Source organism: Saimiri boliviensis, chromosome 17, assembly GCF_048565385.1.
Source record: "Saimiri boliviensis isolate mSaiBol1 chromosome 17, mSaiBol1.pri, whole genome shotgun sequence".
Taxonomy (NCBI): domain Eukaryota; kingdom Metazoa; phylum Chordata; class Mammalia; order Primates; family Cebidae; genus Saimiri; species Saimiri boliviensis.
Window position 1 is genome coordinate 64,081,582 of NC_133465.1, and position 25,179 is coordinate 64,106,760.

Consider the following 25,179-nt stretch of genomic DNA (forward strand, 5'->3'; position numbering starts at 1 on the left):
AAGGTCACAAGCCTCCTCAGAGACTGTTTTCACTGAACTTTCCTCTAGCTCCTAGCTGGTTTTTCATATATGCTAATGAACGGCCCCTCCCTGCACACTGACTTCAGCACAGTTATCTGGTTATGAAAACGAGTCCCAAGCCAGAGTCACGTACACCCCTCACTTAAGTCTGACCGGCCGTTTGCCTTTCTAGCGGGGGCACCCAACTGCATGGATCCTACAAGCGTTTGCCTCCATGACATGGGGGCGTCTGAATCTTGGGGTGGGAGGTGGAGCTTGGGGAGGGAGCCCAGCACCGCGCCCCTCTTCTCAATATTGAAGAGACTGAAACACATCAGTCTCGGCCACCCCAGACCAACCCGTGAGAGCAAGGCAGGAAGGGATACAGGGTTCTGGAGAACCAGGGCCTCACTGCCAGCTCCGGCCGCTAAGCAAACATTCCCTCCTGGAGTCAGAAGGCTGTGTGCTAGGGGAGGAACCAGACTGAGGTTTATCGCTCCGGCAACTCCGGGTGATTCATAGAGTTTCGACTCCCGGTTGTCATAGACCGAGGCAGGCACGCAAGCAAGCAGCCCGGGAGATGCCCTCCCCTTTCCCTGCCCGGGCTCCTCCACCTTGCTGCCCCCTAGCCCGTGACCAGCTGCCTCCCCTCCCCCTCTCGGGCGATGGGGGTTGAGCAAACACTCCAGGCCGCCTGCCCCGCCCGCCCCGCCCGCCACGCCCGCCCCGCCACCAGCTGGCTCCGACCTGCGCGCCGCTGGCGATGCCCCAGGCAACTCGGCGTCACGAGAACCGGCACCCAGAGACCCGGCGCCCTGCCCTCCCTCCGCGTCCCCAGGGCCCCGGCCAGGCCCAACCACCTCTCCCTCCTCCGTGCGCCTCGGCCCCTGCGGGCCTCCAGCGCGGGCTAATCAGGCCGCGCTCCGGGCCCCCGGGACACCGCCCCCCACCTCCCTCGAGGCCCGCAGCCCCGGGGGAAGGCGGCCGGAAAACCTCTTGTTTACCGGGCTGGAGAGGTCCCAGCCGGGATTCACTTTCCTTTTTCTGCGGTCACCCTTCGGCAGATTCCTGGAGCCGGAGGGGAAAGGGTGGCAACCCACAGATCCACCCCGGGACAGGGAGTAGGGGTGGGGCTGGAGGGAACCCGACCTCCTGGAAAGGTCCCCGGGCCGCTGGAGTGGACGAACTCGCAGTCAGAGCCAAGGTGTCCCGGAGCGCAGAGACCGCGGGGGCCGAACTTAAAACACTGTACCGCGGGGAAGGAAACCGTGAAAACTAATTAGGACAAGTCAGAACAGGGAACAGGGACGCGGGGAGGGGAGCGCGCGCTCTGAATTGGGCAGAACCTGGAACCGTCGCACGAAACCTGCGACCTTTGCCCACAGTCCGCAGTGGCTCTGGACTTGGGCCACGCGTGAGAGGAGCGCTTGGTGACTGGAGTCCCAGAGAAGGACGGCACGCGCAAAAGACAAACCTCGGTGTACGGTGTGTCCACGTGTGCAAGCTGGGGAGGGGAGGGGGCGCAGAAGGCGTGACAAAGACGGACTCTGTCTTGAGTGTGCGCCTCGCTCCGGCCGGCTCCCAGCGGACTGTGCCTGAAGTGTGTCTCACGGGAGGGCCAGGACAAAGGTGACAAAGGCTAAGTGTCCTAAGCGAGAGACGCGCTAAGGTAGCCCCGAGCGTGTCCGGACGCGCGCACGCTGGGAGACGCGGTGGGGGGCGCGCAGGGCTGCACACACACACCGCTGGCCCCAGCGGAGGCAGAGCCCAGAAAGTGAGTGCGCGTGAGTGTGCGCGCGCCCGCGTGCGGGGGCGTGGCAGCAAACAGCAACAACCCACTCGCCGGCAGGACCAGAAACTCCAGCCTTCCTCCCCAGCCGGAAAGTGCGAGTCGGCCCAGTCTGGAGGTGAGTCGGGGCGGGGAGGGCCGGGCAGGCTTTGTTCCTGTGTAAACGGAGCGCACATACCTGGAGCGCTGCTGGCGCCCGATAAGCGCCCGGAATGGAGGTGATGTAACGGTGATGCGGGCGCCAGCCCACTCTCACCGACAGCCAGGTGCCTTGCCTGGGGACAGGCCCGCGCGAGAGCGAGCGACCCGGCGCGCCCGGCTCAGCCCGGGTCCCGGGGAGAGGCAGGCCCTGCGCCCCGGCCCGGGCCCGGCCACCCCAGCCAGGACCCCGCCTGGCTCCGCGCCCCGCGCCGAGTCCCTCCAACCCCGCCGGCGCCCCGCCTGGGGCTAGAGTTGGCCCCAAACGCCGCGCCGGAGCGGGGCCAGCGGTGCGTCCCAGGTAAGGGCTGCTGCCTTCCCGCTCCGCCCTCCTCTCCGCCGCCCGGAAGAGTCGGGTCGGGCCGGCGGGGAGTGGGCGAGGGCAGAGGCGGGGGCTGGACATCCTGCGGGCGGGGGACGCCGCGCCAACTCCGCTCAGTCCCTGAAAGTTTTCAAACTCGAGCCGACTGGGGGTGGGGGAGTCGGGCGCTGCGGCTTGGACTGGAGGGACAGGAAAGAACTCCACAATTCGGGGTCTCCAAGAGGAGCCCCTCCACCACGTGCCTCTCGGTGGGAGTCCGCGGTCACCGTGACTCTGGTGGGTCGGCGTCGTCTCCGCCGCCTGCTACTGTGGATGGGGAGGGCAGGTTTCTGTGGCCCTAAAACTGGGAGAGAGTGGCTGGTTCCCCTGCTCCCCGTTCCAGCCACCCGGGGAGCGCAGGTGTAGACCCCCGCACCGTCGTCTTGGAGTGGGGACGAGAGGGTTCGGCATCTCCCTGCGGAAGTTTGGAATTTCAGACAATCAAAGCGCCTCTCCTCTGGCAGCCTGGCCCCTAGGTCTCAATACCGCGTCCACCCTCCGCCCCCCCATCCCCCCAGCCCCAACGCCCGGCTGGCGTTTCCAGCGCCCTTTGCACCTCCATCCCCAGACCCGCATCGTTACACCCAGGAAGATCCAGTCACTTACAGACTTCACGATCCAGATCCTAAAGCCCGTGGGGAGGAGAATATCTGGAAGCAGGGTGTTGTGCTCCTAGAGCTTCCTCTCCCCGCTCCCCCCCCACCCACCGTGCCTTCAACTGTGACTTGGGGAGGGAGTGCCTTGGGGGGTGGGGTGCATTCCAGAGTGACATTCCAGAGCAGACCCTTGAAGGCTTCCCAGTCTCAGAGTGCTCAGGGCATTTTGACCCAAATGCCTGGACTTGGTGCCGGGCAGAGGTAGGGGGATGGGGTGGGGTATCTAGGCTGAGGTTCGAGGAACCCCTACCCACCCACGCACCAACCTACCCACTGAGGCAGCTCCTTCCTGGCACAGGCATCTCCTGTGCTCCTTCTAATTAATGGGGTAAACACCTGAGCGCCCTGGACAGAGGGGTGAGACAGTGGGACCTCACCAGGCACAGAGTCCATGGGAGTGGAGGCAGGAAGCCTGTCAGTGGGGCCATCGCCTTTCTCGATAGGCTGCTGAGTGTGTGGGATGGGAAGAAGGAAGGTATCCCTGGGTGAACACCTCCCTTGAGAGCGCCAGGATCATGGCACCTTGAAGATAACCATTGGCCATGGGTCAGTGTTGAGCTTGGGTGGCCCTGTGACACCCTGGAGCTCTCTTTCCAGGATGGTATCCTTTGCCCTGGTGAATGGAGGGGTTCTCAGGCCTGTATGTGGATGGTGCTGGAGCAAGGAAGCCGGGGTCGTTCTGGAAGAGTGAGAAGGCCTGGCTGTCTCCACTGTTGCTGGGGGAAACCAGTCAGGGTTGCTTGGGCCTCTGAGCCTCTGAGCCCACCAGGCCTCTGCTCCCCCTGGAGAGAGAAGGAGGGAGGAGGGGGATTCCGCAACTGGATTGGACTGACTCAGACCAGAGCTGGGGGCCGGGTGGCTGAGCCTGGGGAAAGGCCGATTTCAGAGGTGATTAAAAATATTTGTACAACTGATTCCAGGGAAGTGAAGCAAAAGGCCCTTTTGTCCAGAAAATAATCTGAGGTTGGGGCTGGGCTTCAGCTGTGGGGTGGGGGAGACTCAGGGTGGAAGGAGATCCCCCTCCTACCCCACTCCTTACACTCTCTGAGAACCTTTAAGCAGGTCACCGAGGTGACCTGCAAATGCCCACTGTGTTTAGGCACAGCACTAGCTGTGGCAGAGGATGCCAGGAGATGTCTTGTTCACCAGCTTCAGAGACCCTACAGCCCTGGAAAGGAGACACGGACATGATTTGAACATTCAGGGGTCAAATGGCTCAGTTTTAGTGCAGGGTCTAGGGACCCACAGGAGGCAGAAGGTTTCTCCAGGGTCCTGAGGAAAAGCCACCATCTTAAAAGGTGGCATTGGGCCAGGCACAGTGGCTCATGCCTGTAATCCTAGCACTTTGAGAGGCTGAGGTGGGCAGATCACCTGAGGTCAGGAGTTCAAGAACAGCCTGACCAACATGGTGAAACCCCATCTCTACTAAAAAAAAATAGCCAGGAATGGTGGCAGGCACCTGTAATCCCAGCTCCTCAGGAGGCTGAGGCAGGAGAATCACTTGAACCTGGGAGGTGGAGGTTGCAGTGAGCTGAGATTGCACCGCTGCACTCCAGCCTGGGCAACAGAGCGAGATTGTCTCAAACAAACAAACAAAAAAGGTGGCATTGGCTTCATGTGCACTTCCAGCATCAGATGGCTGGAGCTGTGCTTCTGAGCTTCTCTTTAACTCTCTGAAGGTCCCTGTCCCAGGCAATAGATGAGAGCCACACCCAGAAAGCCCAGTTTTCCCACCTGAGTGATATATTTCTGTTTTCCCACCTGCCCTTCCATTTCTGGGTGAACCAGAGAAATAAGGTGTTTCAGGATGGGACCAGGTTTTTCCTCTGAGGCTATGAAATTGCGCAGCAACTTACTAAAAGCAGCAGCCTTGCTGCTGGGCAGCAGCATGGTACCTGGATGGGGTGAGGGGCAGATACAGGCTCCTCTCTTATTCCTTGAAAGTTTCTATATTGAGGGGGTTGGCAGCAGAGGCAAGACTTGGAGGGTCAAGTGCAGAAGGAAGTTGCTGCTCACCAACCGCAAAGTCAGGGGGAAACTGGAGGTGAGGGCTTGGGGATAGAGAGCTGTGAAGCTTCCCTGACCCTGGCCCAAGTGCCTATGGGCTTCTGGGGGCTGGCAGGTACAGATAAGTATTTCTAGGGCAAGAAGAATGAGTGACATTGGGTCCCTGGCTTGATTTTTTTATAATGACATCCCCGTTAGATTTGAACTTGTAGGGTGGGCTTTAGCTCCACAGCCCCCCACCGCCACCCCGCCGTCATCCAACCAGTCCTTCAATTGTTTTTTGGAAAGGATCTCTCAGAGCTGGCCATTATGGCTTTACCTTTGGCCTTGACCTTTAAACTGGGTCGCAGGTGCCCCCCAACAAATCGATTGCCTGTGCTTTTTTTACCACTCATCTCTTAAAAGCACGACCCTGGCTATGCCCCCATCATGCTAAAAACAGCCTTCAGTGGCTGCCCATTGCCTTTTAGAATCATGCCCCCAGCCCCGCCCCTGTAGTATTTCCAATCTGTCAGCCAGCAGCTGCAGCCTCCCTTTACAAACTCAGCTGATACTTGGCAAACTGAATTCTTTTTTCACTTGCTCTGGATTGGGCTCAGCCTAGGGCTTTGACTCACACCATCTTTTCTGCCTTGCATTTCCCTCTCATTGCTCCCTTTGCCTGCTCAGCCCTTCCTCGCGTTCTTCAGGGCTTAGCTTCCGGGTGTCCCCGTCTCTTGCCGGTGTCTGGGACCTGGTATTTTTTTTTTTTTTTTAATTAGATACTGAATAAAACTGTGGAACAGTCTTTGTCTGCTCTCCCTGGTTCTCTTCCGTGATCCTGTAGCCCTTGACTCTCTCCTACTGGTAAATTCTGTTGTGTGGTTCTTAATCATATTCTCCCTTGTGTAATTTTTCTGAGGACCTACCTTATCTCTCCTATTAGATTTTAAATACTGCCAAGCCAGGAACTGTGTTCACATTTGTATTTTTCACAGCTCTGAGAACAACAGGGCCTTTCTTTCCCTGGTTCACAGTCAATATTTGCTGATTGGGAGCAGTTGCCTGTTCTAAACTGGGCCCTGGCAGAGGGAAGTGGGGTGAGAAGCCCATGAAAGTGCAGGTGCAGCCTGTAATTCCAGTACTTTGGAGGCTGAGGCGGGTGGATCACCTGAGGTCGGGAGTTTGAGACCAGCCTGATCAACAGGGAGAAACCGACCCCACCCCCCCCATCTCTACTAAAAATACAAAATTAGCCATGCATGGTGGCATCTGCCTGTAATCCCAGCTACTCGGGAGGCTGAGGCAGGAGAATCGCTTGAACCTGGGAGGCCGGGGCATGATGAGCTGAGATCACGCCATTATACTCCAGCCTGGGCAACAAGAGCAAAAGTCCATCTCAAAAAAAAAAAAAAAAAAGTGCAGGTGCCCAGAGGCTAAATGGCCCTTCTCAGTGTTTGATCTCTTCCCTACTTCCAGCTTCAGCTGGAAGTTCTGGCTGGCTGGCTGTAGGGCCCAAGACGGAGCTGAACATTTAGGATTCCAGAGCATGTTGTTATTCATAAATTATCTCCTGGGAGTGGCTCAGTATTACTCCTTAGCTCTTAGCCCTGGCTTGCTCCTCTTTCCAGCACTTGTAAATAAAATATAGTTGGTGCTTTACTGATTTACAAAGTCCCCTACAGAAGCTTATTTAAGCCCTGCATTAGAAGTGAAGAGAAACTAGCTGTGACAACGCCAGTGTTTTAGGAAAACAACAGTACATTTACATAAGAGGGAAAATGTTAAGAATTAACCGAGCTTAATGGAAAGATGAGGTAGCTGAGATGGCTAAGAAGACCTCAGTATTTTCAAGTGGCATGTAGGACCTGCAGGGACTTTGAAAATGCATCCTCTTTATTGTGTCTATTTCACTTAATTTAATGAGTTTCATTGCCCCGTTTTAGTAAGTGTTCTTTCACATATTATGGACAGAATTTTTTTTTAATTTTTATTTATTTATTTATTTATTTATTTATTTATTTTTTGAGACGGAGTTTCGCTCTTGTTACCCAGGCTGGAGTGCAATGGCGCGATCTCGGCTCACCACCACCTCCGCCTCCTGGGCTCAGGCAATTCTCCTGCCTCAGCCTCCTAAGTAGCTGGGATTACAGGCACGAGCCACCACGCCCAGCTAGTTTTTTGTATTTTTAGTAGAGACAGAGTTTCACCATGTTGACCAGGATGGTCTCGATCTCTTGACCACGTGATCCACCCGCCTCAGCCTCCCAAAGTGCTGGGATTACAGGCTTGAGCCACCACGCCCAGCCAGAATTTTTTTTTTTAATATTTTTTTTGTTTCTGTGTTGAAGAGAGGGACAATTTCTATCAGCTGTGGGATTTAGGGTTTTCGCTTGCCTTTTAGAAATTAAGTAGCCATGAATGGTTTAACAAAAAAAAAAAAACAGCTCACGCCTATAATTCCAGCACTTTGGGAGGCTGAGGTGGGTGGATCACGAGGTCAAGAGATCGATACTATCCTGGTCAATGTGGTGAAACCCCGTCTCTACTAAAAATACAAAAATTAGCTGGGCGTGGTGGCGCACGCCTGTAGGCCCAGCTACTCGGGAGGCTGAGGCAGGAGAATTGCTTGAACCCAGAAGGTGGAGGTTGCAGTGAGCCAAGATCGCGCCATTGCACTTCAGCCTGAGTAACGAGTGAAACTCTGTCTAAAAAAAAAAAAACCAGTAAGGAGGTAAACCTTGTATAAACAACCCCCCAATCTCCCTAAAAAAGGAAGAAGGGCTGGAGCCTCACAGAGTAGAGTTAGATAATGCCATTCCCCTGCCAGCCACTAGTGGTCACTGTCAGACCAGGAAAGCTTGGTTGCTGTCTTTCCAGAGTTCCTGATGAGGCAGGGTTACAACTAGTTATTTGAACACGTGGGGTGACTTAAATGTGGACTACCTGCGTTCATAGAATTTCAAAGTGCATAATGTGCTTCTTAAAGCATTTAAAATTTCTTTTTCTTTCTTTTTTTGGAAACAGAGTCTCGCTCTGTTGCCCAGGCTACAGTGCAGTGGTACTGCAGCTCACTACAGTCTTGATCTCCTGGGCTCAGATGATCGTCTGACCTCAGCCTCCCAAGCAGCTCAGACTACAGGCACATGCCACCACACCCTGCTAGATATATATGTAATTTTTTTTTTTTTTTTTTTTTCCGATGGAGTCTCACTCTTTTGCCCAGGCTGGAGTGCAGTGGTTCCATCTCAGCTCACTGCCATCCTCACCTCCTGGGCTCAAGTGATTCTCCTGCCTCAGCCTCCTGAGTATCTGGCATTACAGGTGCGCACCTCCACACCTGGCTAATTTTTGTATTTTTAGTAGAGATGGGGGTTTCACCATTTTGGTCAGGCTGGTCTCAAACTCCTGACCTCAAGTGATCTGCCCACCTCGGCCTCCCAAAGTGCTGAGATTACAGTTGTGAGCCACCATGCCCGACTGCTAATTTATATATTTTTTTGTAGAGACCGGTTTCACCATGTTGCCCACGCTGGTCTCAAACTCCTGGACTCAAGCAACCCATCCACCTTGACCTACCAAAGTGCTGGGATGATAGGCATGAACCAACGTGCCCAGCTGCATTTACATTTTCAGTGTAAGGTTTCCTCCAAGTACATTGAAAACTTTTGATTGGAGAAAACTCATTGATTTGGTCTTTAATGTCGCTTAACCTGATACATCCATTACCTCCACTTCACACAGGGAAAATCCAGTCGCTATTAGGAGCAGGGGTTTGGTTTTCTTCTCTGGTGCAGCTCTGTGGCACTTGGTAGAGCTTGCAGTGAGAAGATGAAGTGAAAAATACCTTGCTGGTGTTAATAAAAGCTAACTTTCTTGCCTTCTAGTGAGGATGTCTTAAAGGCTTCCATTAAAGAGTAATTCCTTTGGGTTTTGCCTTGCCCTTGCCTGGTACTTGCTTTTAAAATGTTAATGCTCTGCAGGAAAATGTTTGCATTAAGTCATTAACTCCTTAGCTGGGGACTTTATTTTATCCTTGACTTCAGCATCTGAGCTAGGCAAAAAAATGGAGGATTCTGAAGTGGAGACTTGGCACTGAAAATGGGAAAATGACTGTCTCTTTTTTTCCTGGCTGCTGGCTGTGCCTGCTTCAGGTGCTTGTTAAGCCCTTACTGAATGAATGAATGAGTGAATGAATGAATGAATGAATGCCTAGCTGCCTGGCTATGTATTTAAGCATCACAGGGATGGAGTTTAGGGGCATAGCGGTTGACCTCCTGAAGCCTGGAAGTCCCCGGGCAGACAGGAAGTGCTGGGTGGGTAGGGTGCTTGGTCTTGACTTGTTCACAAGCCCCTTCGTCCTCCACCCCAGCTGCCAGAGCTCAGGGAATAGCTGAACCCAGGTTATGGTTGGTGGAAGGGAGGGAACTGAAAATTCCGTGACAGTTTTTATCTTTGCCATGACTAAGAAAAGGGCTGACAAATGGGTTTCATCTCATTTGCCTCTCTAGCCAGTTGAAAGGCCTCTTAGGGGTTCTGTGTTAAGAAGGATTCTGAAGTCCAGAGAGCCTCCTGGTCAGCTAGCACTGTCTCACTGGGTTTGGGATGGGGGAACAGCACCATGTTTATGGGAGTCTGACCTTGGAGGACTAATTTTGTCCCTTTTGCTTCCTTCCTTTGTCCATTTCTTCTCTAGGGACCTGACTGGAGCCTGGCCTGGGAGCCGGGATGGCCATCCACAAAGCCTTGGTGATGTGCCTGGGACTGCCTCTCTTCCTGTTCCCAGGGGCCAGGGCCCAGGGCCATGCTCCACCTGGCTGCAGCCCAGACCTCAACCCCCTCTATTACAACCTGTGTGACCGCTCTGGGGCGTGGGGCATCGTCCTGGAGGCGGTGGCTGGGGCAGGCGTCGTCACCACGTTTGTGCTCACCATCATCCTGGTGGCCAGCCTCCCCTTTGTGCAGGACACCAAGAAGCGGAGCCTGCTGGGGACCCAGGTGTTCTTCCTGCTGGGGACCCTGGGCCTCTTCTGCCTCGTGTTTGCCTGCGTGGTGAAACCCGACTTCTCCACCTGTGCCTCTCGGCGCTTCCTCTTTGGGGTCCTGTTCGCCATCTGCTTCTCCTGTCTGGTGGCCCACGTCTTTGCCCTCAACTTCCTGGCCCGGAAGAACCATGGGCCCCGGGGCTGGGTGATCTTCACTGTGGCTCTGCTGCTGACCCTGGTGGAGGTCATCATCAACACGGAGTGGCTGATCATCACCCTGGTTCGGGGCAGTGGCGAGGGCGGCCCTCAGGGCAACAGCAGTGCCGACTGGGCCGTGGCCTCCCCCTGCGCCATCGCCAACATGGACTTCGTCATGGCGCTCATCTACGTCATGCTGCTGCTACTGGCTGCCTTCCTGGGGGCCTGGCCCGCTCTGTGCGGCCGCTTCAAGCGCTGGCGTAAGCATGGAGTCTTCGTGCTGCTCACCACGACCACCTCCATGGCCATCTGGGTGGTGTGGATTGTCATGTATACCTACGGCAACAGGCAGCGCAACAGTCCCACCTGGGATGACCCCACGCTGGCCATCGCCCTCGCCGCCAACGCCTGGGCCTTCGTCGTCTTCTATGTCATCCCCGAGGTCTCCCAGGTGACCAAGTCCAGTCCAGAGCAAAGCTACCAGGGGGATATGTACCCCACCCGGGGCGTGGGCTATGAGACCATCTTGAAAGAGCAGAAGGGTCAGAGCATGTTCGTGGAGAACAAGGCCTTTTCCATGGATGAGCCAGCAGCAGGTGGGTCTCCAGGAGTGCCCCCCAGGCCCCTGTCTCTGTCCCACATCTTTTACTGCAGGACAGGGAGCCAGTCTCTTGAGCAAAAGGGAAGGTTCTTGAGGTTTTCTGCCTAAGTGTCTCTAAATTCCATTTATTTTAAAGATTTTTTTTTTTCATCCAGGCACGGCGGATCATGCCTGTCATTGCAGCACTTTGGGAGGCCAAGGTGGGTGGATCACTTGAGACCAGCCTGACCCACATCGTGAAACCCCCGTCTCTATTAAAAATCCAAAAAAATTTAGCTGGGTGTGAGTTGCTGGGCATGGTGGTGCACACTTGTAGTCCTAGCTACTTGGGAGGCTGAGGCAGGCAAATCACCCAGGAGGCAGAGGTTGCAGTGAGCCAAGATTGTGCCACTGCACTCCAGCCTGGGTGACAGAAAGACCTTGTCTCAAAAAAAAAAAAAAAGACAAAAAAATAGCTGGATGTAGTGGTGCGTGCCTGTAATCCCAGCTACGCAGGAGATTGAGGCAGGAAAATCACTTGAACCCAGGAGGCAGAGGTTGCAGTGAGCCAGTTCGAGCCACTACACTCCAGCCTGGGTGACAGAGTAAGACTGTCTCAAAAAAAACAAGTTTTTTTTTTTTTTTTTTCTATGTTTATATAATTCATGCACATATTCTTACTGTAAAATTTCAAACATTTTGGCCGGGCGCGGTGGCTCAAGCCTGTAATCCCAGCACTTTGGGAGGCCGAGGCGGGTGGATCACGAGGTCGAGAGATCGAGACCATCCTGGTCAACATGGTGAAACCCCGTCTCTACTAAAAAAATACAAAAAATTAGCTGGGCATGGTGGCACGTGCCTGTAATCCCAGCTACTCAGGAGGCTGAGGCTGGAGAATTGCCTGAACCCAGGAGGCGGAGGTTGCGGTGAGCCGAGATCGCGCCATTGCACTCCAGCCTGGGTAACGAGAGCGAAACTCCGTCTCAAAAAAAAAAAAAAAAAAATTTCAAACATTTCAGATAACATGGGATTTTCCCCAGCTACCTCCCCAGTCCTACCCATCCCATCCTGTTCCATATGCAGAAGTGACAGCTATTGACTGGTATAATATCTATGTGCCTCTGTTTCTCCATTTGTAAAATGGGGATAATAACAGTACCTATTTCATAGGGTTCTTGTGAGGATTAAATTAATTAGTGTCGGCTGGGCGAGTTGGCTCACACCTGTAATCCCAGCACTTTGGGAGGCTGAGCTGGGTGGAGCTTGAGCCCGGGAGTTGAGACCAACCTGGGCAACAGAGTGAGACCCCCGTCTCTACAAGTAATTTTTCTTTTTTTTTTTTTTTTTTTTTTTTTTGAGACGGAGTTTCGCTCTTGTTACCCAGGCTGGAGTGTAATGGCGCGATCTCGGCTCACCGCAACCTCCGCCTCCTGGGCTCAGGCAATTCTCCTGCCTCAGCCTCCTAAGTAGCTGGGATTACAGGCACGCACCACCATGCCCAGCTAACTTTTTGTATTTTTAGTAGAGATGGGGTTTCACCTTGTTGACCAGCTTGGTCTCGATCTCTCGACCTCGTGATCCACCCGCCTCGGCCTCCCAAAGTGCTGGGATTACAGGCTTTCTACAAGTAATTTTTAAAATTAGCCAGGTGTGGTGGTGCACACCTATGGCCCCAGCTCCTTGGGAGGCTGAAGCAGGAGAATTGCCTGAGTCCAGCAGGTTGAGGCTTCAGTGAGCCATGATTATACCACCACATTCCAGCCTGGATTATCTTAAAAATAAATTGCTTAGTGCCCAGCTCATGAAAAGCTCTCTTGAAGAATTAGCTATTTGCTATATGTGTATGACTTATTATTTTACATATTTTACTAATACTATCCTTCCAGAACTTGTTTTCTATTATGTATGTATCCATAATCACCTTAGTTTTCTTTAAAAGGAAGTATTTTTCAGTTAATTTTTTTTCTTTTTTTCAATTTTTGAGACGGGGTCTCGCTCTGTCACCCAGACTGGAATGCAGTGGTGCGATCTCAGCTCACTGCAACCTCCACTTCCCCAGCTCAAGCGATTCTCCTGCCTCAGCCTCCCCAGTAGTTGGGAATACAGATGCATGTCACCACACCTGGCCCATTTTTGGATTTTTAGTAGAGACGGGGTTTCACTATGTTGGCCAGGCTGGTCTTGAACTCCTGACCTCAAGTGATCCACTTTGGCCTCTCAAAGTGCTGGGATTACAGGCGTGAGCCACCACACCGGGCCTTTTTCTCTTTTTAATAAAAGCATTTGGGGTGCTGCATAGTGGTCTCAGCAGCATCCCTGTTAGCTGTGCAGCCCACTGACATTTCCTCAGCACCTGCTCTAGGTCAGCCCCTGTGCTAATTCCCTTCCCGGTGTGGCCCGTCGCACGCATCTCACGTGCCCTCCCTCAGCCTGCTGGCTGCAGCCCCTCATCTGACATGACCTGGAAATCTGAGGGCACCATCTCAAAGCCTTGACCCCGCCCCCAGACTGTGATGATCTGGAGGCCTGGGGGCTTAAGACTTTCTTAACTGCCGGGTTAACGGGCACCAGCTCTGGGGCCTCTGCTGGGAGGTCAGAGGCTGCCGCGGAAGTTCCAGAATCAGAGACATTCTTTTCTACAAACTGTGAAATCCTCATAATCCCTTCTTTGGAGAAAGAGATGACCCTTGCCCTGCCAGGCACTTGATCTTTGATCTACCTACCTGGGCGAAGGCGCTGGCCGCCCCTCAGGGTGGCCCCTGTCATACTCAGAGAGTGTGCATGGGGGGTGGAATTGGCCAAGCCCACCGGAGAGGCGGGGCTTATGGACACGTGCTGGGAGGAGCCTCAGACCCCGCCCCCACACCGAGTGTCTGTCAGGACCAAATGGTTCTCAGCGTTTGGGGCTGAGTTCTTCCTTTTTTTTTTTTTTTTCTAAATGGAAAAATCAATAGAGTGAGCCCAGCACTTAGGAAGCTATATAGGTTGCGGTCCCTCAAAGCTGGGGGACTGTCGGCCCTGCCGGAGCCAGACATCCGCTGTGCCGCCCTCCCAGCCAGACCGGTTCCAAGGTCCCGGGTGGGTCTGCAGCCCTCCTCAAACACCCTAGGAGTGCCCAGCAGGGCGGAACACATCGGGAAACCAACACCGGAAAGGCACAGGGAAGTATCCCTGGAGCTAAAATAGTTCTGGAGACTTCCCCGGGGGGCCACGGTATGGGACTGCTTTAAGGCTCCCTGGCCAGCCTCTGGGTTGGTGCAGTGGGGAAGGGGCGCCCAGGGAGGACATGAACGGGCTTAGGCCGATGGGTCTCAGATGTATTTACCCCTGCGCCTGGCAGCTGGCCCGTGGTGACAGGCAGAGCTGGAGGCTGGCCATCTTGGAAGGCGGCCGAAGGCCCATGTGTCCTCTTGGCCTCTGGCCCCAGAGAGCGGATGGGGATGTGGAGGTTGCTGACAGAGCATTTTCTGAGCTCTTGAGTCTGGGGCTGGGGGTCCTACATTGCAGGGAAGCCCACGGTGTCATTTTCTCCCGTGCATCTGTACAAAGGGGTGTGGGGCTTGGGAGGGGGGCCCCCGTGTTCACAACCTCACCCCCAAGTTGGCCACTCCTGGGTTAGAGACTATGCCAGGGTTGGCCTGTCCCCTCGTCCCTCTTCCCTGCCCCCAGAGAGCCTTGCTTGCCTTGCGGGAGGTGGGGAAGAGAGCTGAGAGCTCTGGGATCTTCAATTTGTTCCTGCTTTTCCTTGCAGCTAAGAGACCAGTGTCGCCATACAGCGGGTACAACGGGCAGCTGCTGACCAGTGTGTACCAGCCCACCGAGATGGCCCTGATGCACAAAGGCCCGGTGAGTGGGTCCCCAGGTCCCCGTGACACGGCTGGGCTACAGAGCACAGCCTTAGCAGGCCAGCGGGAGCAGGCCATGTGGCCGGAGCTGGGTTGGGTGGAAGTGGTGGGGGAAAGGCAGGTTTCTCCATCTGGTGCTTCTACCAGCGAATCCAGAGCCCTTGTTCTCGACCTCCTTCTCCTGGAGCCGGTGTGCCCACCACCTTCAGTTGCACTGCAGCGGGCCTGCCCTGTGTCACTGGGGCATCCACATAGGCCGTGTCTGGATGCCACAGGGAATGCTGGGTGAGCTCTCCTTGGTGGGAGCTGCCAGCTTTATTCCGGAGAAGCTGGGGAGGGACAAAGGAGGGTCTCAGCTAGGTGCTCCCGAAGTGGACAAGGGACCAAATGTAGCAGGTCTGGAGAGGTGTTTGTTTACTTCTGAACCACAGCTGTGCCAAGGGGGCCCGTGCCTCCCCTCCCACTCCGGCAGGCAGTGAGTCTCGACCTTACACCTCCCCTGGGTTCTGGAAACTAGATGCTCCGTTAGCAAGGGGAGAGGGGGGAGCAGGAAGACGGTGGGTTGGATTCTACTCACTTCCACTCACTCCTATATGTGTTCCTCCTCCCGGCTGGCAGAGGCTGTGGGGAGAAGTCAGTGACCCTTCTTGGCAGGACGCTGGGAACAGGAAGCGAGGTCAGCCGGGTGGCGTTCTCATCCCCCTCCCCGCCCTCTCTGTGAGAACCCCAGGGCAGGGGGAGGTGAGTGTGGCTGAAGCTTCCAATCCCAGCACTTCCCCCCTCCCTGAGCCTGAACCTGAGCCCGGGCAGAGGAGAGTTTCCCGAGGACCAGGAGTGGAAACTGCGGGCCGCCAGCCCTGGGGACGTAGGGAGCCACAGAAGCCTTTCCTGAGTGGCTTTCCTCACGGCCATTGCGCCTTGCTCCCCAGCGTGTTTGGAGTTGGATTCCTGGGGGATGATGTGTACTAACAGGGAGATTTTATCTGACTAGTTCTCAAAACATGGTCCCCCGTGGGCCACCAGCGTTAGTCTCACCTGGGAACCTGCTAAAAGTACAGATGGGGGCCAGGCGCAGTGGTTCACACCGGGAATCCCAGCACTTTGGGAGGCTGAGGCACGTGGTTCACCGAGGTCAGGAGTTGAAGACCAGCCTGGCCAACATGCCGAAACCTCATCTCTACTTAAAAAAAAAAAAAAAAAAAAAAAAGCCAGATGCGGTGGCACACGCCTCTAGCCCCAGCTACTAGGGAGGCTGAGGCCAGAGAATCGCCTGAACCCTGGATTTGGAGGCTGCAGTGAGCCAAGATCTCACCACTGCACTCAAGCCTGGACAACAATACTTTTTATCTCAAAAAATAAAAATAATAAAAGTGCGGGCGGGGCGGGGCCCGAGCTGGAATGGAGCCAACTGTTAGCATCCCTTCAGGGCATGGCCACCAGGGGGCACTATCCAGAGCAGATCTGTAAGCCCTGCTTTCGGCACTCCCTCCCCCAGCCCCAGTTGCTGCCAGCTGCGTGGGGCCCACTGGGGAGGGTCCAGCTACGAGTTGGTGAGGCTTAACAAGCAGCGCAGGTGATTCCAATGCACACCCAGGTTCGGGGCCACATGGACAGGGAGCTATTGCAGACAGGCCTGAGGCCCTCCTGGGTCTGATTGACTTGAAGGCTGGTTCGGGGCCTGGCAGCTACAGAGATTTGGTGGCAGCTCTTTCCCATAGGGCTAAGACACAGGGGCCAGGAATTCACCTTCCCTGCAGCATGGGAACCAGAACAGCTACCTCAGGACCCTCTAAACCCCACAGCCAGTGTCTCTCACCCACAGGGGAGCAAGACCCAGTTCCAGGCAGAGAATTCAGGTTTCAAGACAAGAAATCTGCGCCAGATGCAGTGGCTCATGCCTTTAATCCCAGTGCTTTGGGAGACTAACATGGGAGAATTGCTTGAGGTCCTGGGGTGGGGGTGGTTCGAAACCAGCCCTGGCAATGTAGTGAGACAACCCCCCCCCTGCACTGCCACCATCTCCACTTAAAAAAAAGAAGACTCCAAATCAGACCGGCCAGCCTAGATGCCCAGAGAGAGGTGTGGGCGCACCCAGGGCCATGTCCTCGGCCAGAGAAGCCACAGCTGTGATGGTAGGGGGTGGCAGTGACAGTGGTGGACTCGGGGTAAGATTCTTGGAGGGAGGGGGCCTGGGAGCCATACCAGACAGGTAGTAGCAGCTCCGTGTGGCTGACCCTCCACTGGCCCTAAGGTTTCCCTAAAGAATTGGAAGCAGGGGGGGGGGGCTTGGGAAGAGGACCTCCCTCTGTTAAGCTCCAGCACCATCCAAGGTCACCAGGGGCCCTGTTCCCCTGCCCAGAAGCAGGGTGAGGTAAGGGGCTCAGATTTGGCCATCCCAGGCTGCCCCTGGGGCCCAACCAGAGGGGGCAGAGGAGCCGAGGGGGAAGCTGCGGGGGATGGGGAGAGCCGGCAGGCCCAGCCCTGCAGGAAGCAAGTGTTTGTACATCCGCCCCGGCGGAACCTGGCTCCTGATCCCCGACCGTGAGACCGCCTGTTCTTCCTTCCAGTCCGAAGGAGCTTACGATGTCATCCTCCCACGGGCCACCGCCAACAGCCAGGTGATGGGCAGTGCCAACTCGACCCTGCGGGCTGAAGACATGTACTCGGCCCAGAGCCACCAGGCGGCCGTGCCGCTGAAAGATGGCAAGAACTCTCAGGTCTTTAGAAACCCCTACGTGTGGGACTGAGTCAGCGGTGGCCAGGAAAGGCGGGCAGATTTGGGGAGGGCCCTGGGGACCTGGCCCTGGACAAGGGGCTCTTCAGGCTTCTCCTCCCCCTGGCAGGCTCAGCAGCGGGGGCCCCGGAGCTGGATGGGCCTCCCTTCCTGCCAGTGTTGGGGTGGATGTCCTGGGTGTCCCCACCCACTCCTCGGTGTTTGTGGAGTAGAGGAGCCCAAGCTCGGCCCCCTGCCAGGGTCACCTCGGCGGTCTCACTCCAGCCAAATAGTGTTCTCGGGGTGGTGGCCGGGCAGCGCCTATGTTTCTCTGGAGATTCCTGCAACCTCAAGAGACTTACCAGGCGCTCAGGCCTGGATCTTGCTCCTCTGTGAGGAACAAGAGTGCCTAATAAACATGTTTCTGCTTTATTAACTCTCGCTCTGGGGCTGTGGTTTCTGACCTGGGCTCATGGCTTCCAATGAACCTCTCCTCCACCGTGGCCTGTGGGTGACGAGTCTTTCTCTTCCCTCCAAATCCAGCTCACATTTAAAGCTGCTGCAGATTTCTCCAATTAAGTGGCTGATGCCTCTCCCCAGCGAAGGATTCTTTAGCTGGTCCTCTTTCTGTATTGTGTGCGATCAGATTGAACACCTGGGCTCAGTGCGTGCCTCGGATGCAGTCCCGCACCTGGGCTTGTCTGAGGCCAGGCAGCTTTCCTCTGGGACCCCCCTCCAGTGGCTGCGGGGACAGGATTGGGAAGGTGGGCCTTGAGCATGTGTCTGTGCGTATAAGGGAAGATGAACTAATTTTAGCTTCTCCTGGGATGAATGACAGGGAAGATCCCACAGGGGACAAAGTGGGGACTCTTCTGCTCCATGCTTTGAGATCACACCATGTGATACATGCAAAGGAATGGCCTAGAGAGGGTCAGGAATTGTTTACGAATGGGTTGATAAAGGTGCAAAGGGTTGGGCCAGTTCTGGCTGGTTTCATTCCTGAGTGGTCATTAAAGTGTCCATTTATGCAAAGTGCGGTGGCTCACGCTTATAATTCCAGCACTTTGGGAGGCCAAGGTGGGAGGATCGCTTGAGCCTAGGATTTCCAGACTAACTTGGGTGAAATAGTGAGGTGCTGTTTCTACAAAAAAAAATTTAAAAATTAAAGAATTAGCCAGGCATTAGTCCCAGCTACTCACAGGCCTGAGGTGGGAGGATGTCTGGAACCCAGGAGGTTGAGGCTACAGTGAGCTGTGATTGCACCACTGCACTCCTGCCTGGCCAACAGCAAGACTCAGTCTCAAAAAAAAAAAAAAAAAAGAAGTCAGTAAGCAAAGCCTTTCCTCGTCAGCTCATTTGCTTTTTTTTTTTTTTTTTGAGACGGAGTTTCGCTCTCGTTACCCAGGCTGGAGTGCAATGGCACGATCTCGGCTCACCGCAACCTCCGCCTCCTGGGTTCAAGCAATTCTCCTGCCTCAGCCTCCTGAGTAGCTGGGATTACAGGCACCCGCCACCATGCCCAGCTAATTTTTTGTATTTTTAGTAGAGACGGGGTTTCACCATGTTGACCAGGATGGTCTCGATCTCTTGACCTCGTGATCCACCCGCCTCGGCCTCCCAAAGTGCTGGGATTACAGGCTTGAGCCACCGCGCCCGGCTGCTTTTTAATATAATTTTATTTTTTGAGACAGAGTCTTGCTCTGTTGCCCAGGCTGGAGTGCGGTGGCACAATCTCAGGTCACTGCAGCCTCTGCCTCCCAGGTTCAAGTGATCCTCCTGGCTCAGCCTCGCGAGTAGCTGAGATTACAGACATGTGCCACCACACCCAGCTAACTTTTCTATATGTAGTAGAGACAAGGTTTCACCGTGTTGCCCAGGCTGGTCACAAACTCCTGGCCTCAAGTGATCTGCCCACCTCGGCTTCCTGAAGTGCTAGGGTTGCAGGCATGAGCCACCATGCCCGGCCCACCAGCTCATTTTACTCCCTGAGGCTGCCCTAGGAGGTGGGCAGGACTAGTATTCTCTCCCTTTTCCAGACTCAAAGTACCAGAACTATACCATTTTGGGGTAAGGCAGGGTCTCAGAGTGGTTATACCGCCCCCTTTTACAGGTAAGCGAACTGACCCATAGAAGTCTGGGTGGACAGGCCAACACCCACCAGGTTTTCCTAAGACTCTGATGGCCAGCAGCCTTCCTCCGTGGCCCACGCTGGGCGAGCCAGTCCAGTGGACGGCACTTCCAGCGTGTGGTTGAGACAGCAGGGTCCTGACCTTTGGATGCTGGCTCGAGGCTTTGCCAGAGGGTTGCCAGGCCTGTCCGGGGGAGCCCACTCCTCCCAGGCTTGGGAATGTTTCTCCACAACTAGTCAGAAGCTATTTTCTGATACCAGTTGTAGGGAAGAAATGTTTTTGTTGAAAGGGAGAGAAAGGTTGCTGGGAAAAAAAAATAAACTTCTCCCAAACTTCTCCTTCTATGTTCAGATTGCACTGGCCTCCTGGGGACCAAAACACTATTTTTAAGTAAAAGCCAGTGCTTGGGCCCCGCATGGTAGAGTCCCTGTTGACTCTTGTTCTTTCTGGTTACTTTAGGCTCAGTCCCCGCAAAGTAAAACGAGATGGTAGAAGCCCTCTTCCCTGGATCGCACGGCATCCTGATGTCCTCATTCCTCTGTACCCGGGCTGGGCTGGGCCCAGCACCTTTCCCGTCCTTGTCATTGGAGCTGGGAGGGACCGGAGTTCACCGACCTGAAGCAGTGAACTGAGTGGGCCCCTGCGAAGCCCTGAGCATGTGACTGGAGGGCCTAGGGCTCCTCCCTTTCCTGCCCAGCCCATCTTCCTGGTCCCCAAGAGGCTGCGGCTGCAGGGAGCTGTCCCCCAGGCCGCCTCCAGCTCCCCTCTTGACACCCTCCCTGAATCATAGCCCTGTGTCCCTGAGCTGTGGCTCTCCAGGTGGCCATCCTCCCCATCGTGAAAGGCAGGCCTCAGTGCCCCATCTTGACTCTGGACCTTCCTGGCCCCGCCCTCGTGGTGTCTGGCATTAGCTTGTCCTCTGCCTAGATGGATCTCCTCCATGAGTCTTTGGAAACAAGCCGGGGCAGAAATTGGCCCTTGCCCTTCTCACCAGGGCCTTCTGGCCACCACCTGGACCGTGGAATGCCACTGAGATGGGGGCAGAACTCAGCCCGAGGCCTGGGCACACTGCTGCTCTCCCCAGCCTGTGGGTCCCGATCTGCGCCCCTGGGGGGTTTCCCTGGAGAGCCCCTGAGCCGTCCACTTCTTCCACAAAGTGGGTCCCATCAGCAAGCCAGGCCAGCCCTGCCTGCACTCTGCCCCCACTGCCCCTTGCCGTCTGGGATGAGGATGGCCACGCTGGGAAGAGGCAGCTCTGTCCCTCCAGCCCTACCTCATGGAGAGCTCACTAAGGATTTGGGAATGGCAGGCCACCCTGGCAACCGGGGTGCAAGATGGCTCCTATGGCAGCAACAGGTGTCAATGGGCCTGATTCCTGGGACCTCACGGGTTCTGGGAATGCAGCAGGGGCCTCCCGTGGCTATCTCCGGTCAGGGCCTAGAAGCACCCTTAGGACATGAGGGGTCGGGGTCAGGACTGCCGTCTCAGGGACCAGTGGAGAGCCCTGGACCAGATGAACTGGAGTCCAGGCCTCTCCCGTGACGGGGACTTGGACGTGGGGTGGCCCGTGAGATCCAGGACTCAAGATGCTATTTCCTGATGGGCAGATATGTGAGTGGCATCCTCAGGTAAGTGGGACCCGGGACTAAAGACTGTGCTCTTTCCTGATGGGCGGATGCTTTTAAGTTTCTACTTCACCTTGGGCAGCCCCTGGGTGTGCCGGCGCTGGTTCATCACTGGAGGAGCCTCTTGTGTTCTGGGCCCTCGGACATGCTCCAAAGGATCCTGATAGTGACCCAGGGAAGAGGGGGCCTTCTCAGGGCCTCCATGACGCTGGCACCAAGGACAGAGATGGGCACAGCTCCAGGCTGGTGAAAATGGGCTCTCTTTAGCATCGTCTCCTGGGGTTTTCCCTGCCCCTGGTACCAGACGGAGCTGACTTATCCAAGGTGGGCCCTGGAGCTGAGTCCTCAGCCCAGCAGCACGTCTGGGTGCCGGGGTGGAGGGTGGCAACCTAGCAGCACCTCTTCAGGGGAGGTGCCCTGTAGCCAGCCCCACCTCTTTCCAGTGCCACCCTCATCCCCAGCAGCCTGTGCCTTTGTCACTGGCATGTTTTTCCAGAGCTAAATTGGGCACATGGTCCCTGCAGAGTAGGACCGCAGCCCTGCCTGTGGCGCCCGAACTCTGAGTTGCTGGCTTGCTGAAGTCCATGATCAGAGTTCTTTCCCTCCGGTGGAAGGGAAGCGGGGAGTCCCGCGGGCCTCACGCTGCTCTTGGACTAGCTTACCAGCCGTAAGATCCCTTAGTGAATCAAGGCACTTTCCTAGCTGATAATTTCTTTCTTTCTTTTTCTTTCTTTCTTTTCTTTTGTTTTGTTTTTTGAGACGGACAGAGTTTCGCTCTCATCGCCCAGGCTGGAGTGCAGTGGTGCAACCTCGGCTTACTGCAACCTCCACCTCCTGGCTTCAAGCAGTTCTCCTGCCTCAGCCTCCAGAGTAGCTGGGATTACAGGCACCTGCCACCACGCCCGGCTAATTTTTTACTTTTGGTAGAGACAGGATTTCTCCTTGTTGGTCAGGCTGGTCTCAAACTCTGACCTCAGGTGATCCGCCCACCTCGGCCTCTCAAAGTGCTGGGATTACAGGCACGAGCCACCGTGCCTGGCCTCTAGGTGATAACTTCAAAGGAGTCCCTGGCAGTGCCTGATGCCCAGAGGCTGCAGTCTCCAGTGGACGTGGGTTTGTGTATAGCCTGAGTCCTCTGGGGGTCTGCTTGTGACCAGGGAGGGATGGGCTCCTGAAAGGTGCAGGCTCCCGGGATTCAGGAGTACCCTCCCACTGGCCCTGCTTACTCCGGCCTGAGCCAAGTGGCGAAAAAGACAGATGAGTTCTTAGGAGGACAGAGGCCCTTCTTGGGGTTATCAAACAGCATCACAAGCCTTGAATGGAGGAAAACTAGAACAGGCAGAGCCTGTAGATTCACCATCATCCAGCCAACACCGTGGGAAACCTCACACCCACCACTGTGACACCACACAGCTTAATGCCGAGGACTTTGGCCTTCATAACTGCTCAGGATTAAATGACCTTACCTCCGTGGGTGAGGGCTTACTGCCACTGAATTCCTGTGTGTTCATAGATTCTTCTGAGATTTACTAGTTTTGTTTTGTTTTTTAAAATTATTTTTAGAGACAGGGTCTTGCTATGCTGCCCAGGCTGGTCTTGAACTCCTGGCCTCAAGCGATTCTCCCATCTCGGCCTTCCAAGTAGCTGGGATTCCAGGTGCCTGCTCCCCCACCCCACCCCCACCCTGCCTCTGAGATTTCTTCATGTGTATTTCCCCCATATACCTCTTGCTTCTACACCAACAAAGGCTGTTTGATTCCAACTAACCTTTTGCTTTGTTGGGGATTTATTTTAAGGGGAAAACCAGGCCTCCAAAAACCACTGAGCTCTCTACCAGCCAAGGCCAGAGAACTCTGCTGCCTACACAAGATGTGGGGGGCGGGGGGAGGGCAGGCAACCCCAATAGTAACCCTGTTGCTGCCTCTCATGGCTGGTAGAGGCAGCCAGGACAACCCATTGGGTGAAATTCTCCATACACAGAAAGGCATGCCAAAGACCAGGTGTGGTGGCTCACGCCTGTAATCCTAACACTTTCAGAGGCCAAGGTGGGTGGATCCCGAGGTCAGGAGTTTGAGACCAGCCTGGCCAATATGGCAAAACCTAAGAATTAGCCAGGCCTGGTAGCGTGCTCCTGTAATCCCAGCTACTTGGGAGACTGAGGCAGGAGAGTTGCTTGAACCTGGGAGGCAGAGGTTGTCGTGAGCCGAGATTGTGCCGCTGCATTCCAGCCTGGGTGGCAGAGTGAGACTCCGTCTCAAAAAAAAAAAAAAAAAGGCATACCAGAAGCAGGGATGGCTGATCAATCCCCCAGGCCATGAAGACCCGCCGAGCGCCATGCCGGGCTTTCCAGTTTACTTGTGTCTCCGCTCTTGTTCATCAGCCACCCACAGCTCACAGAAGAGAGCAGGCAGCTGAGGCTAAGTGCCTGCCTTGGGGGTGCAGCTGAGGCTAAGTGCCTGCCTTGGGGGTGGGAGGGTGCTGCCCGGAAGGGTCTGTCGGCCCTCCAAGCCATTCTCTCCAAGGCCAGCACTTTAACTAGCCCCAGAGGACGTGCCAAGGTCAGGCCCAGGTGCCAGGGACCCGCATTTCTTTCCTGTCTGCCGTCTCCAGTCTGGGGCCTCCAGGAAGCTGCAGCCCCTGTTCACAGCAGCTGCATGAATTATTTAGCATCTGCACCGGACTGGGAGTGCTCTGACCTCATCCTCCCTGGGCCCGGGGTGCGGCTCTGACCTCATCCTCCTTGAGAAAAGGTTGCTGATCGGCAGAGGCTGGAGCAGCAGGTCCCTCTGGGGTGCGGGTGATTAAAAGAATCAAGTCACCAGTGCCCTTGGAGAAGAGAGTAGGGAGCAGGGACCCATGCCCTCGTAGCAGGAAGCCACTCTGCAGCATGGAGAGAATATGACTCCGGAATCAGAGGCTGCGGGTTCAGGTCCTGGCTGTTAGTAGCTCTGTGACCTTCAGCAGCTCCCTTGGTCCTTCCTCAGTCTTCTCATCTGAAAAATGGGGGTACCAGCCCCCTGAGTTTGTGATTGGCATTCTGTCCCCTCAGGGTCACCCCCTGAAAGTCATAGCCAAGGCAGAGCATCCAGGCACCATCTGCCTCGTGTTTCCATCTCAGACAAGCAGATCTCCTGGCCAGATTTCAGTTTGGCACCTCCTGGTGCCACATCCTCCCCTCTGCTGTGCCTCATGCCCTGGGTCCCTAGAGTGGGTGGCTTGGCAGGTTGCCGCAGCTGGAAGAGGATGCTAAGGCAGTGCCCGTGCCTGATTGGCAGGGAAGAAGGACTAACAGGCGTTAGGAGGATCACCAGGTGCTCAGGAAGTCTAAGAAGCTAGGCCGAAGAGCTGGGACGGAACTGCTCTCTGCCAGCAAATGTCCACTGAGTGTCTACTGGGTGGAGGGGAGTGGGTGGAGATGAGAGTGATGTGGTCCCTGCCCTGCTTTGCCAGGTCAGGCCTGAAGGCTGAAGTGGGGGTGGCCATGGTGAGTCCCAGGAAATGCGTTTTGGGATTAAGCAGGCAGGTGCCTTCAGCAAGTTTCCACCATCCCCTTCCCAAGCGGCACTCTGAAGGTGGGCAGGGCATCTCGGGCCAGGGCCCGGCTCCAGCTAGCTCTGTGGCCTTGGACAGCTCCCTTGCCTCCCCAGGGTTTCCCCATCTGTAAAATGCACCCCATGTCTCCAGCTCTAAGCCCTGGAGGTGGGATCCCCAGCAGTGGAGAGAGGACCTAAAGCCCCAGGGCTGTGCCGCAGATGCACCTGGGTTGGGGGAGGTGGGGGTGGGCCTGAGCAGCCGGCGCGCCCACGTGCCTCTCCCGCTAGGGCCCGGCCATCCCAGCGCCAGCCAACCCGAGGCCGCCTCCCGCGCCCCACCCCAACCCCCGGCCGGGCCTCTGCAACCCGATCCCCTCCGCGGGGCCGCGGCCTGAGCCATCTGTCCCAGCTCCTGCCGCACCCTGGGGGCCCGGCCGCCGCGCTCCGCCCCTCCCCGCCCTCCGTGCCGGGCCTTGTGGCCGCAGGGTACTGCGGGGGTCGCATTCATCCCCGCGTCTCCCAGGCCAGCGCAGAAACGGGGGTGGGATGGGTGATGCCAGGGAAGCAGGCCCTGGCCCCTT

At 55.8% G+C, this 25,179-nt stretch overlaps 1 protein-coding gene across 4 annotated transcripts; it reads left to right on the forward strand.

The window, feature by feature from the left end:
- Nucleotides 1-768: 768 nt before the first annotated feature.
- On the forward strand, nt 769-24,961 carry GPRC5C (G protein-coupled receptor class C group 5 member C). Of its 4 annotated transcripts, none has more exons than XM_039476562.2 (5): nt 769-1,907; nt 9,687-10,769; nt 14,505-14,599; nt 17,166-17,315; nt 19,422-24,961. In XM_039476562.2, the coding sequence occupies exons 2-5, from the start codon at nt 9,719-9,721 to the stop codon at nt 19,488-19,490; spliced, it is 1,365 nt and encodes a 454-aa protein (XP_039332496.1). In that variant the 5' UTR covers nt 769-1,907; nt 9,687-9,718; the 3' UTR covers nt 19,491-24,961. The 4 variants fall into 4 exon arrangements, with proteins under 4 accessions (XP_039332496.1, XP_039332494.1, XP_010340771.1 ...); XM_039476560.2 differs by lacking the exon at nt 19,422-24,961 and adding an exon at nt 10,930-10,974 and having other exon boundaries at nt 770-1,907; nt 17,166-17,747; XM_039476561.2 differs by lacking the exons at nt 769-1,907; nt 19,422-24,961 and adding exons at nt 1,914-2,288; nt 10,930-10,974 and having other exon boundaries at nt 17,166-17,747.
- Nucleotides 24,962-25,179: the final 218 nt, after the last annotated feature.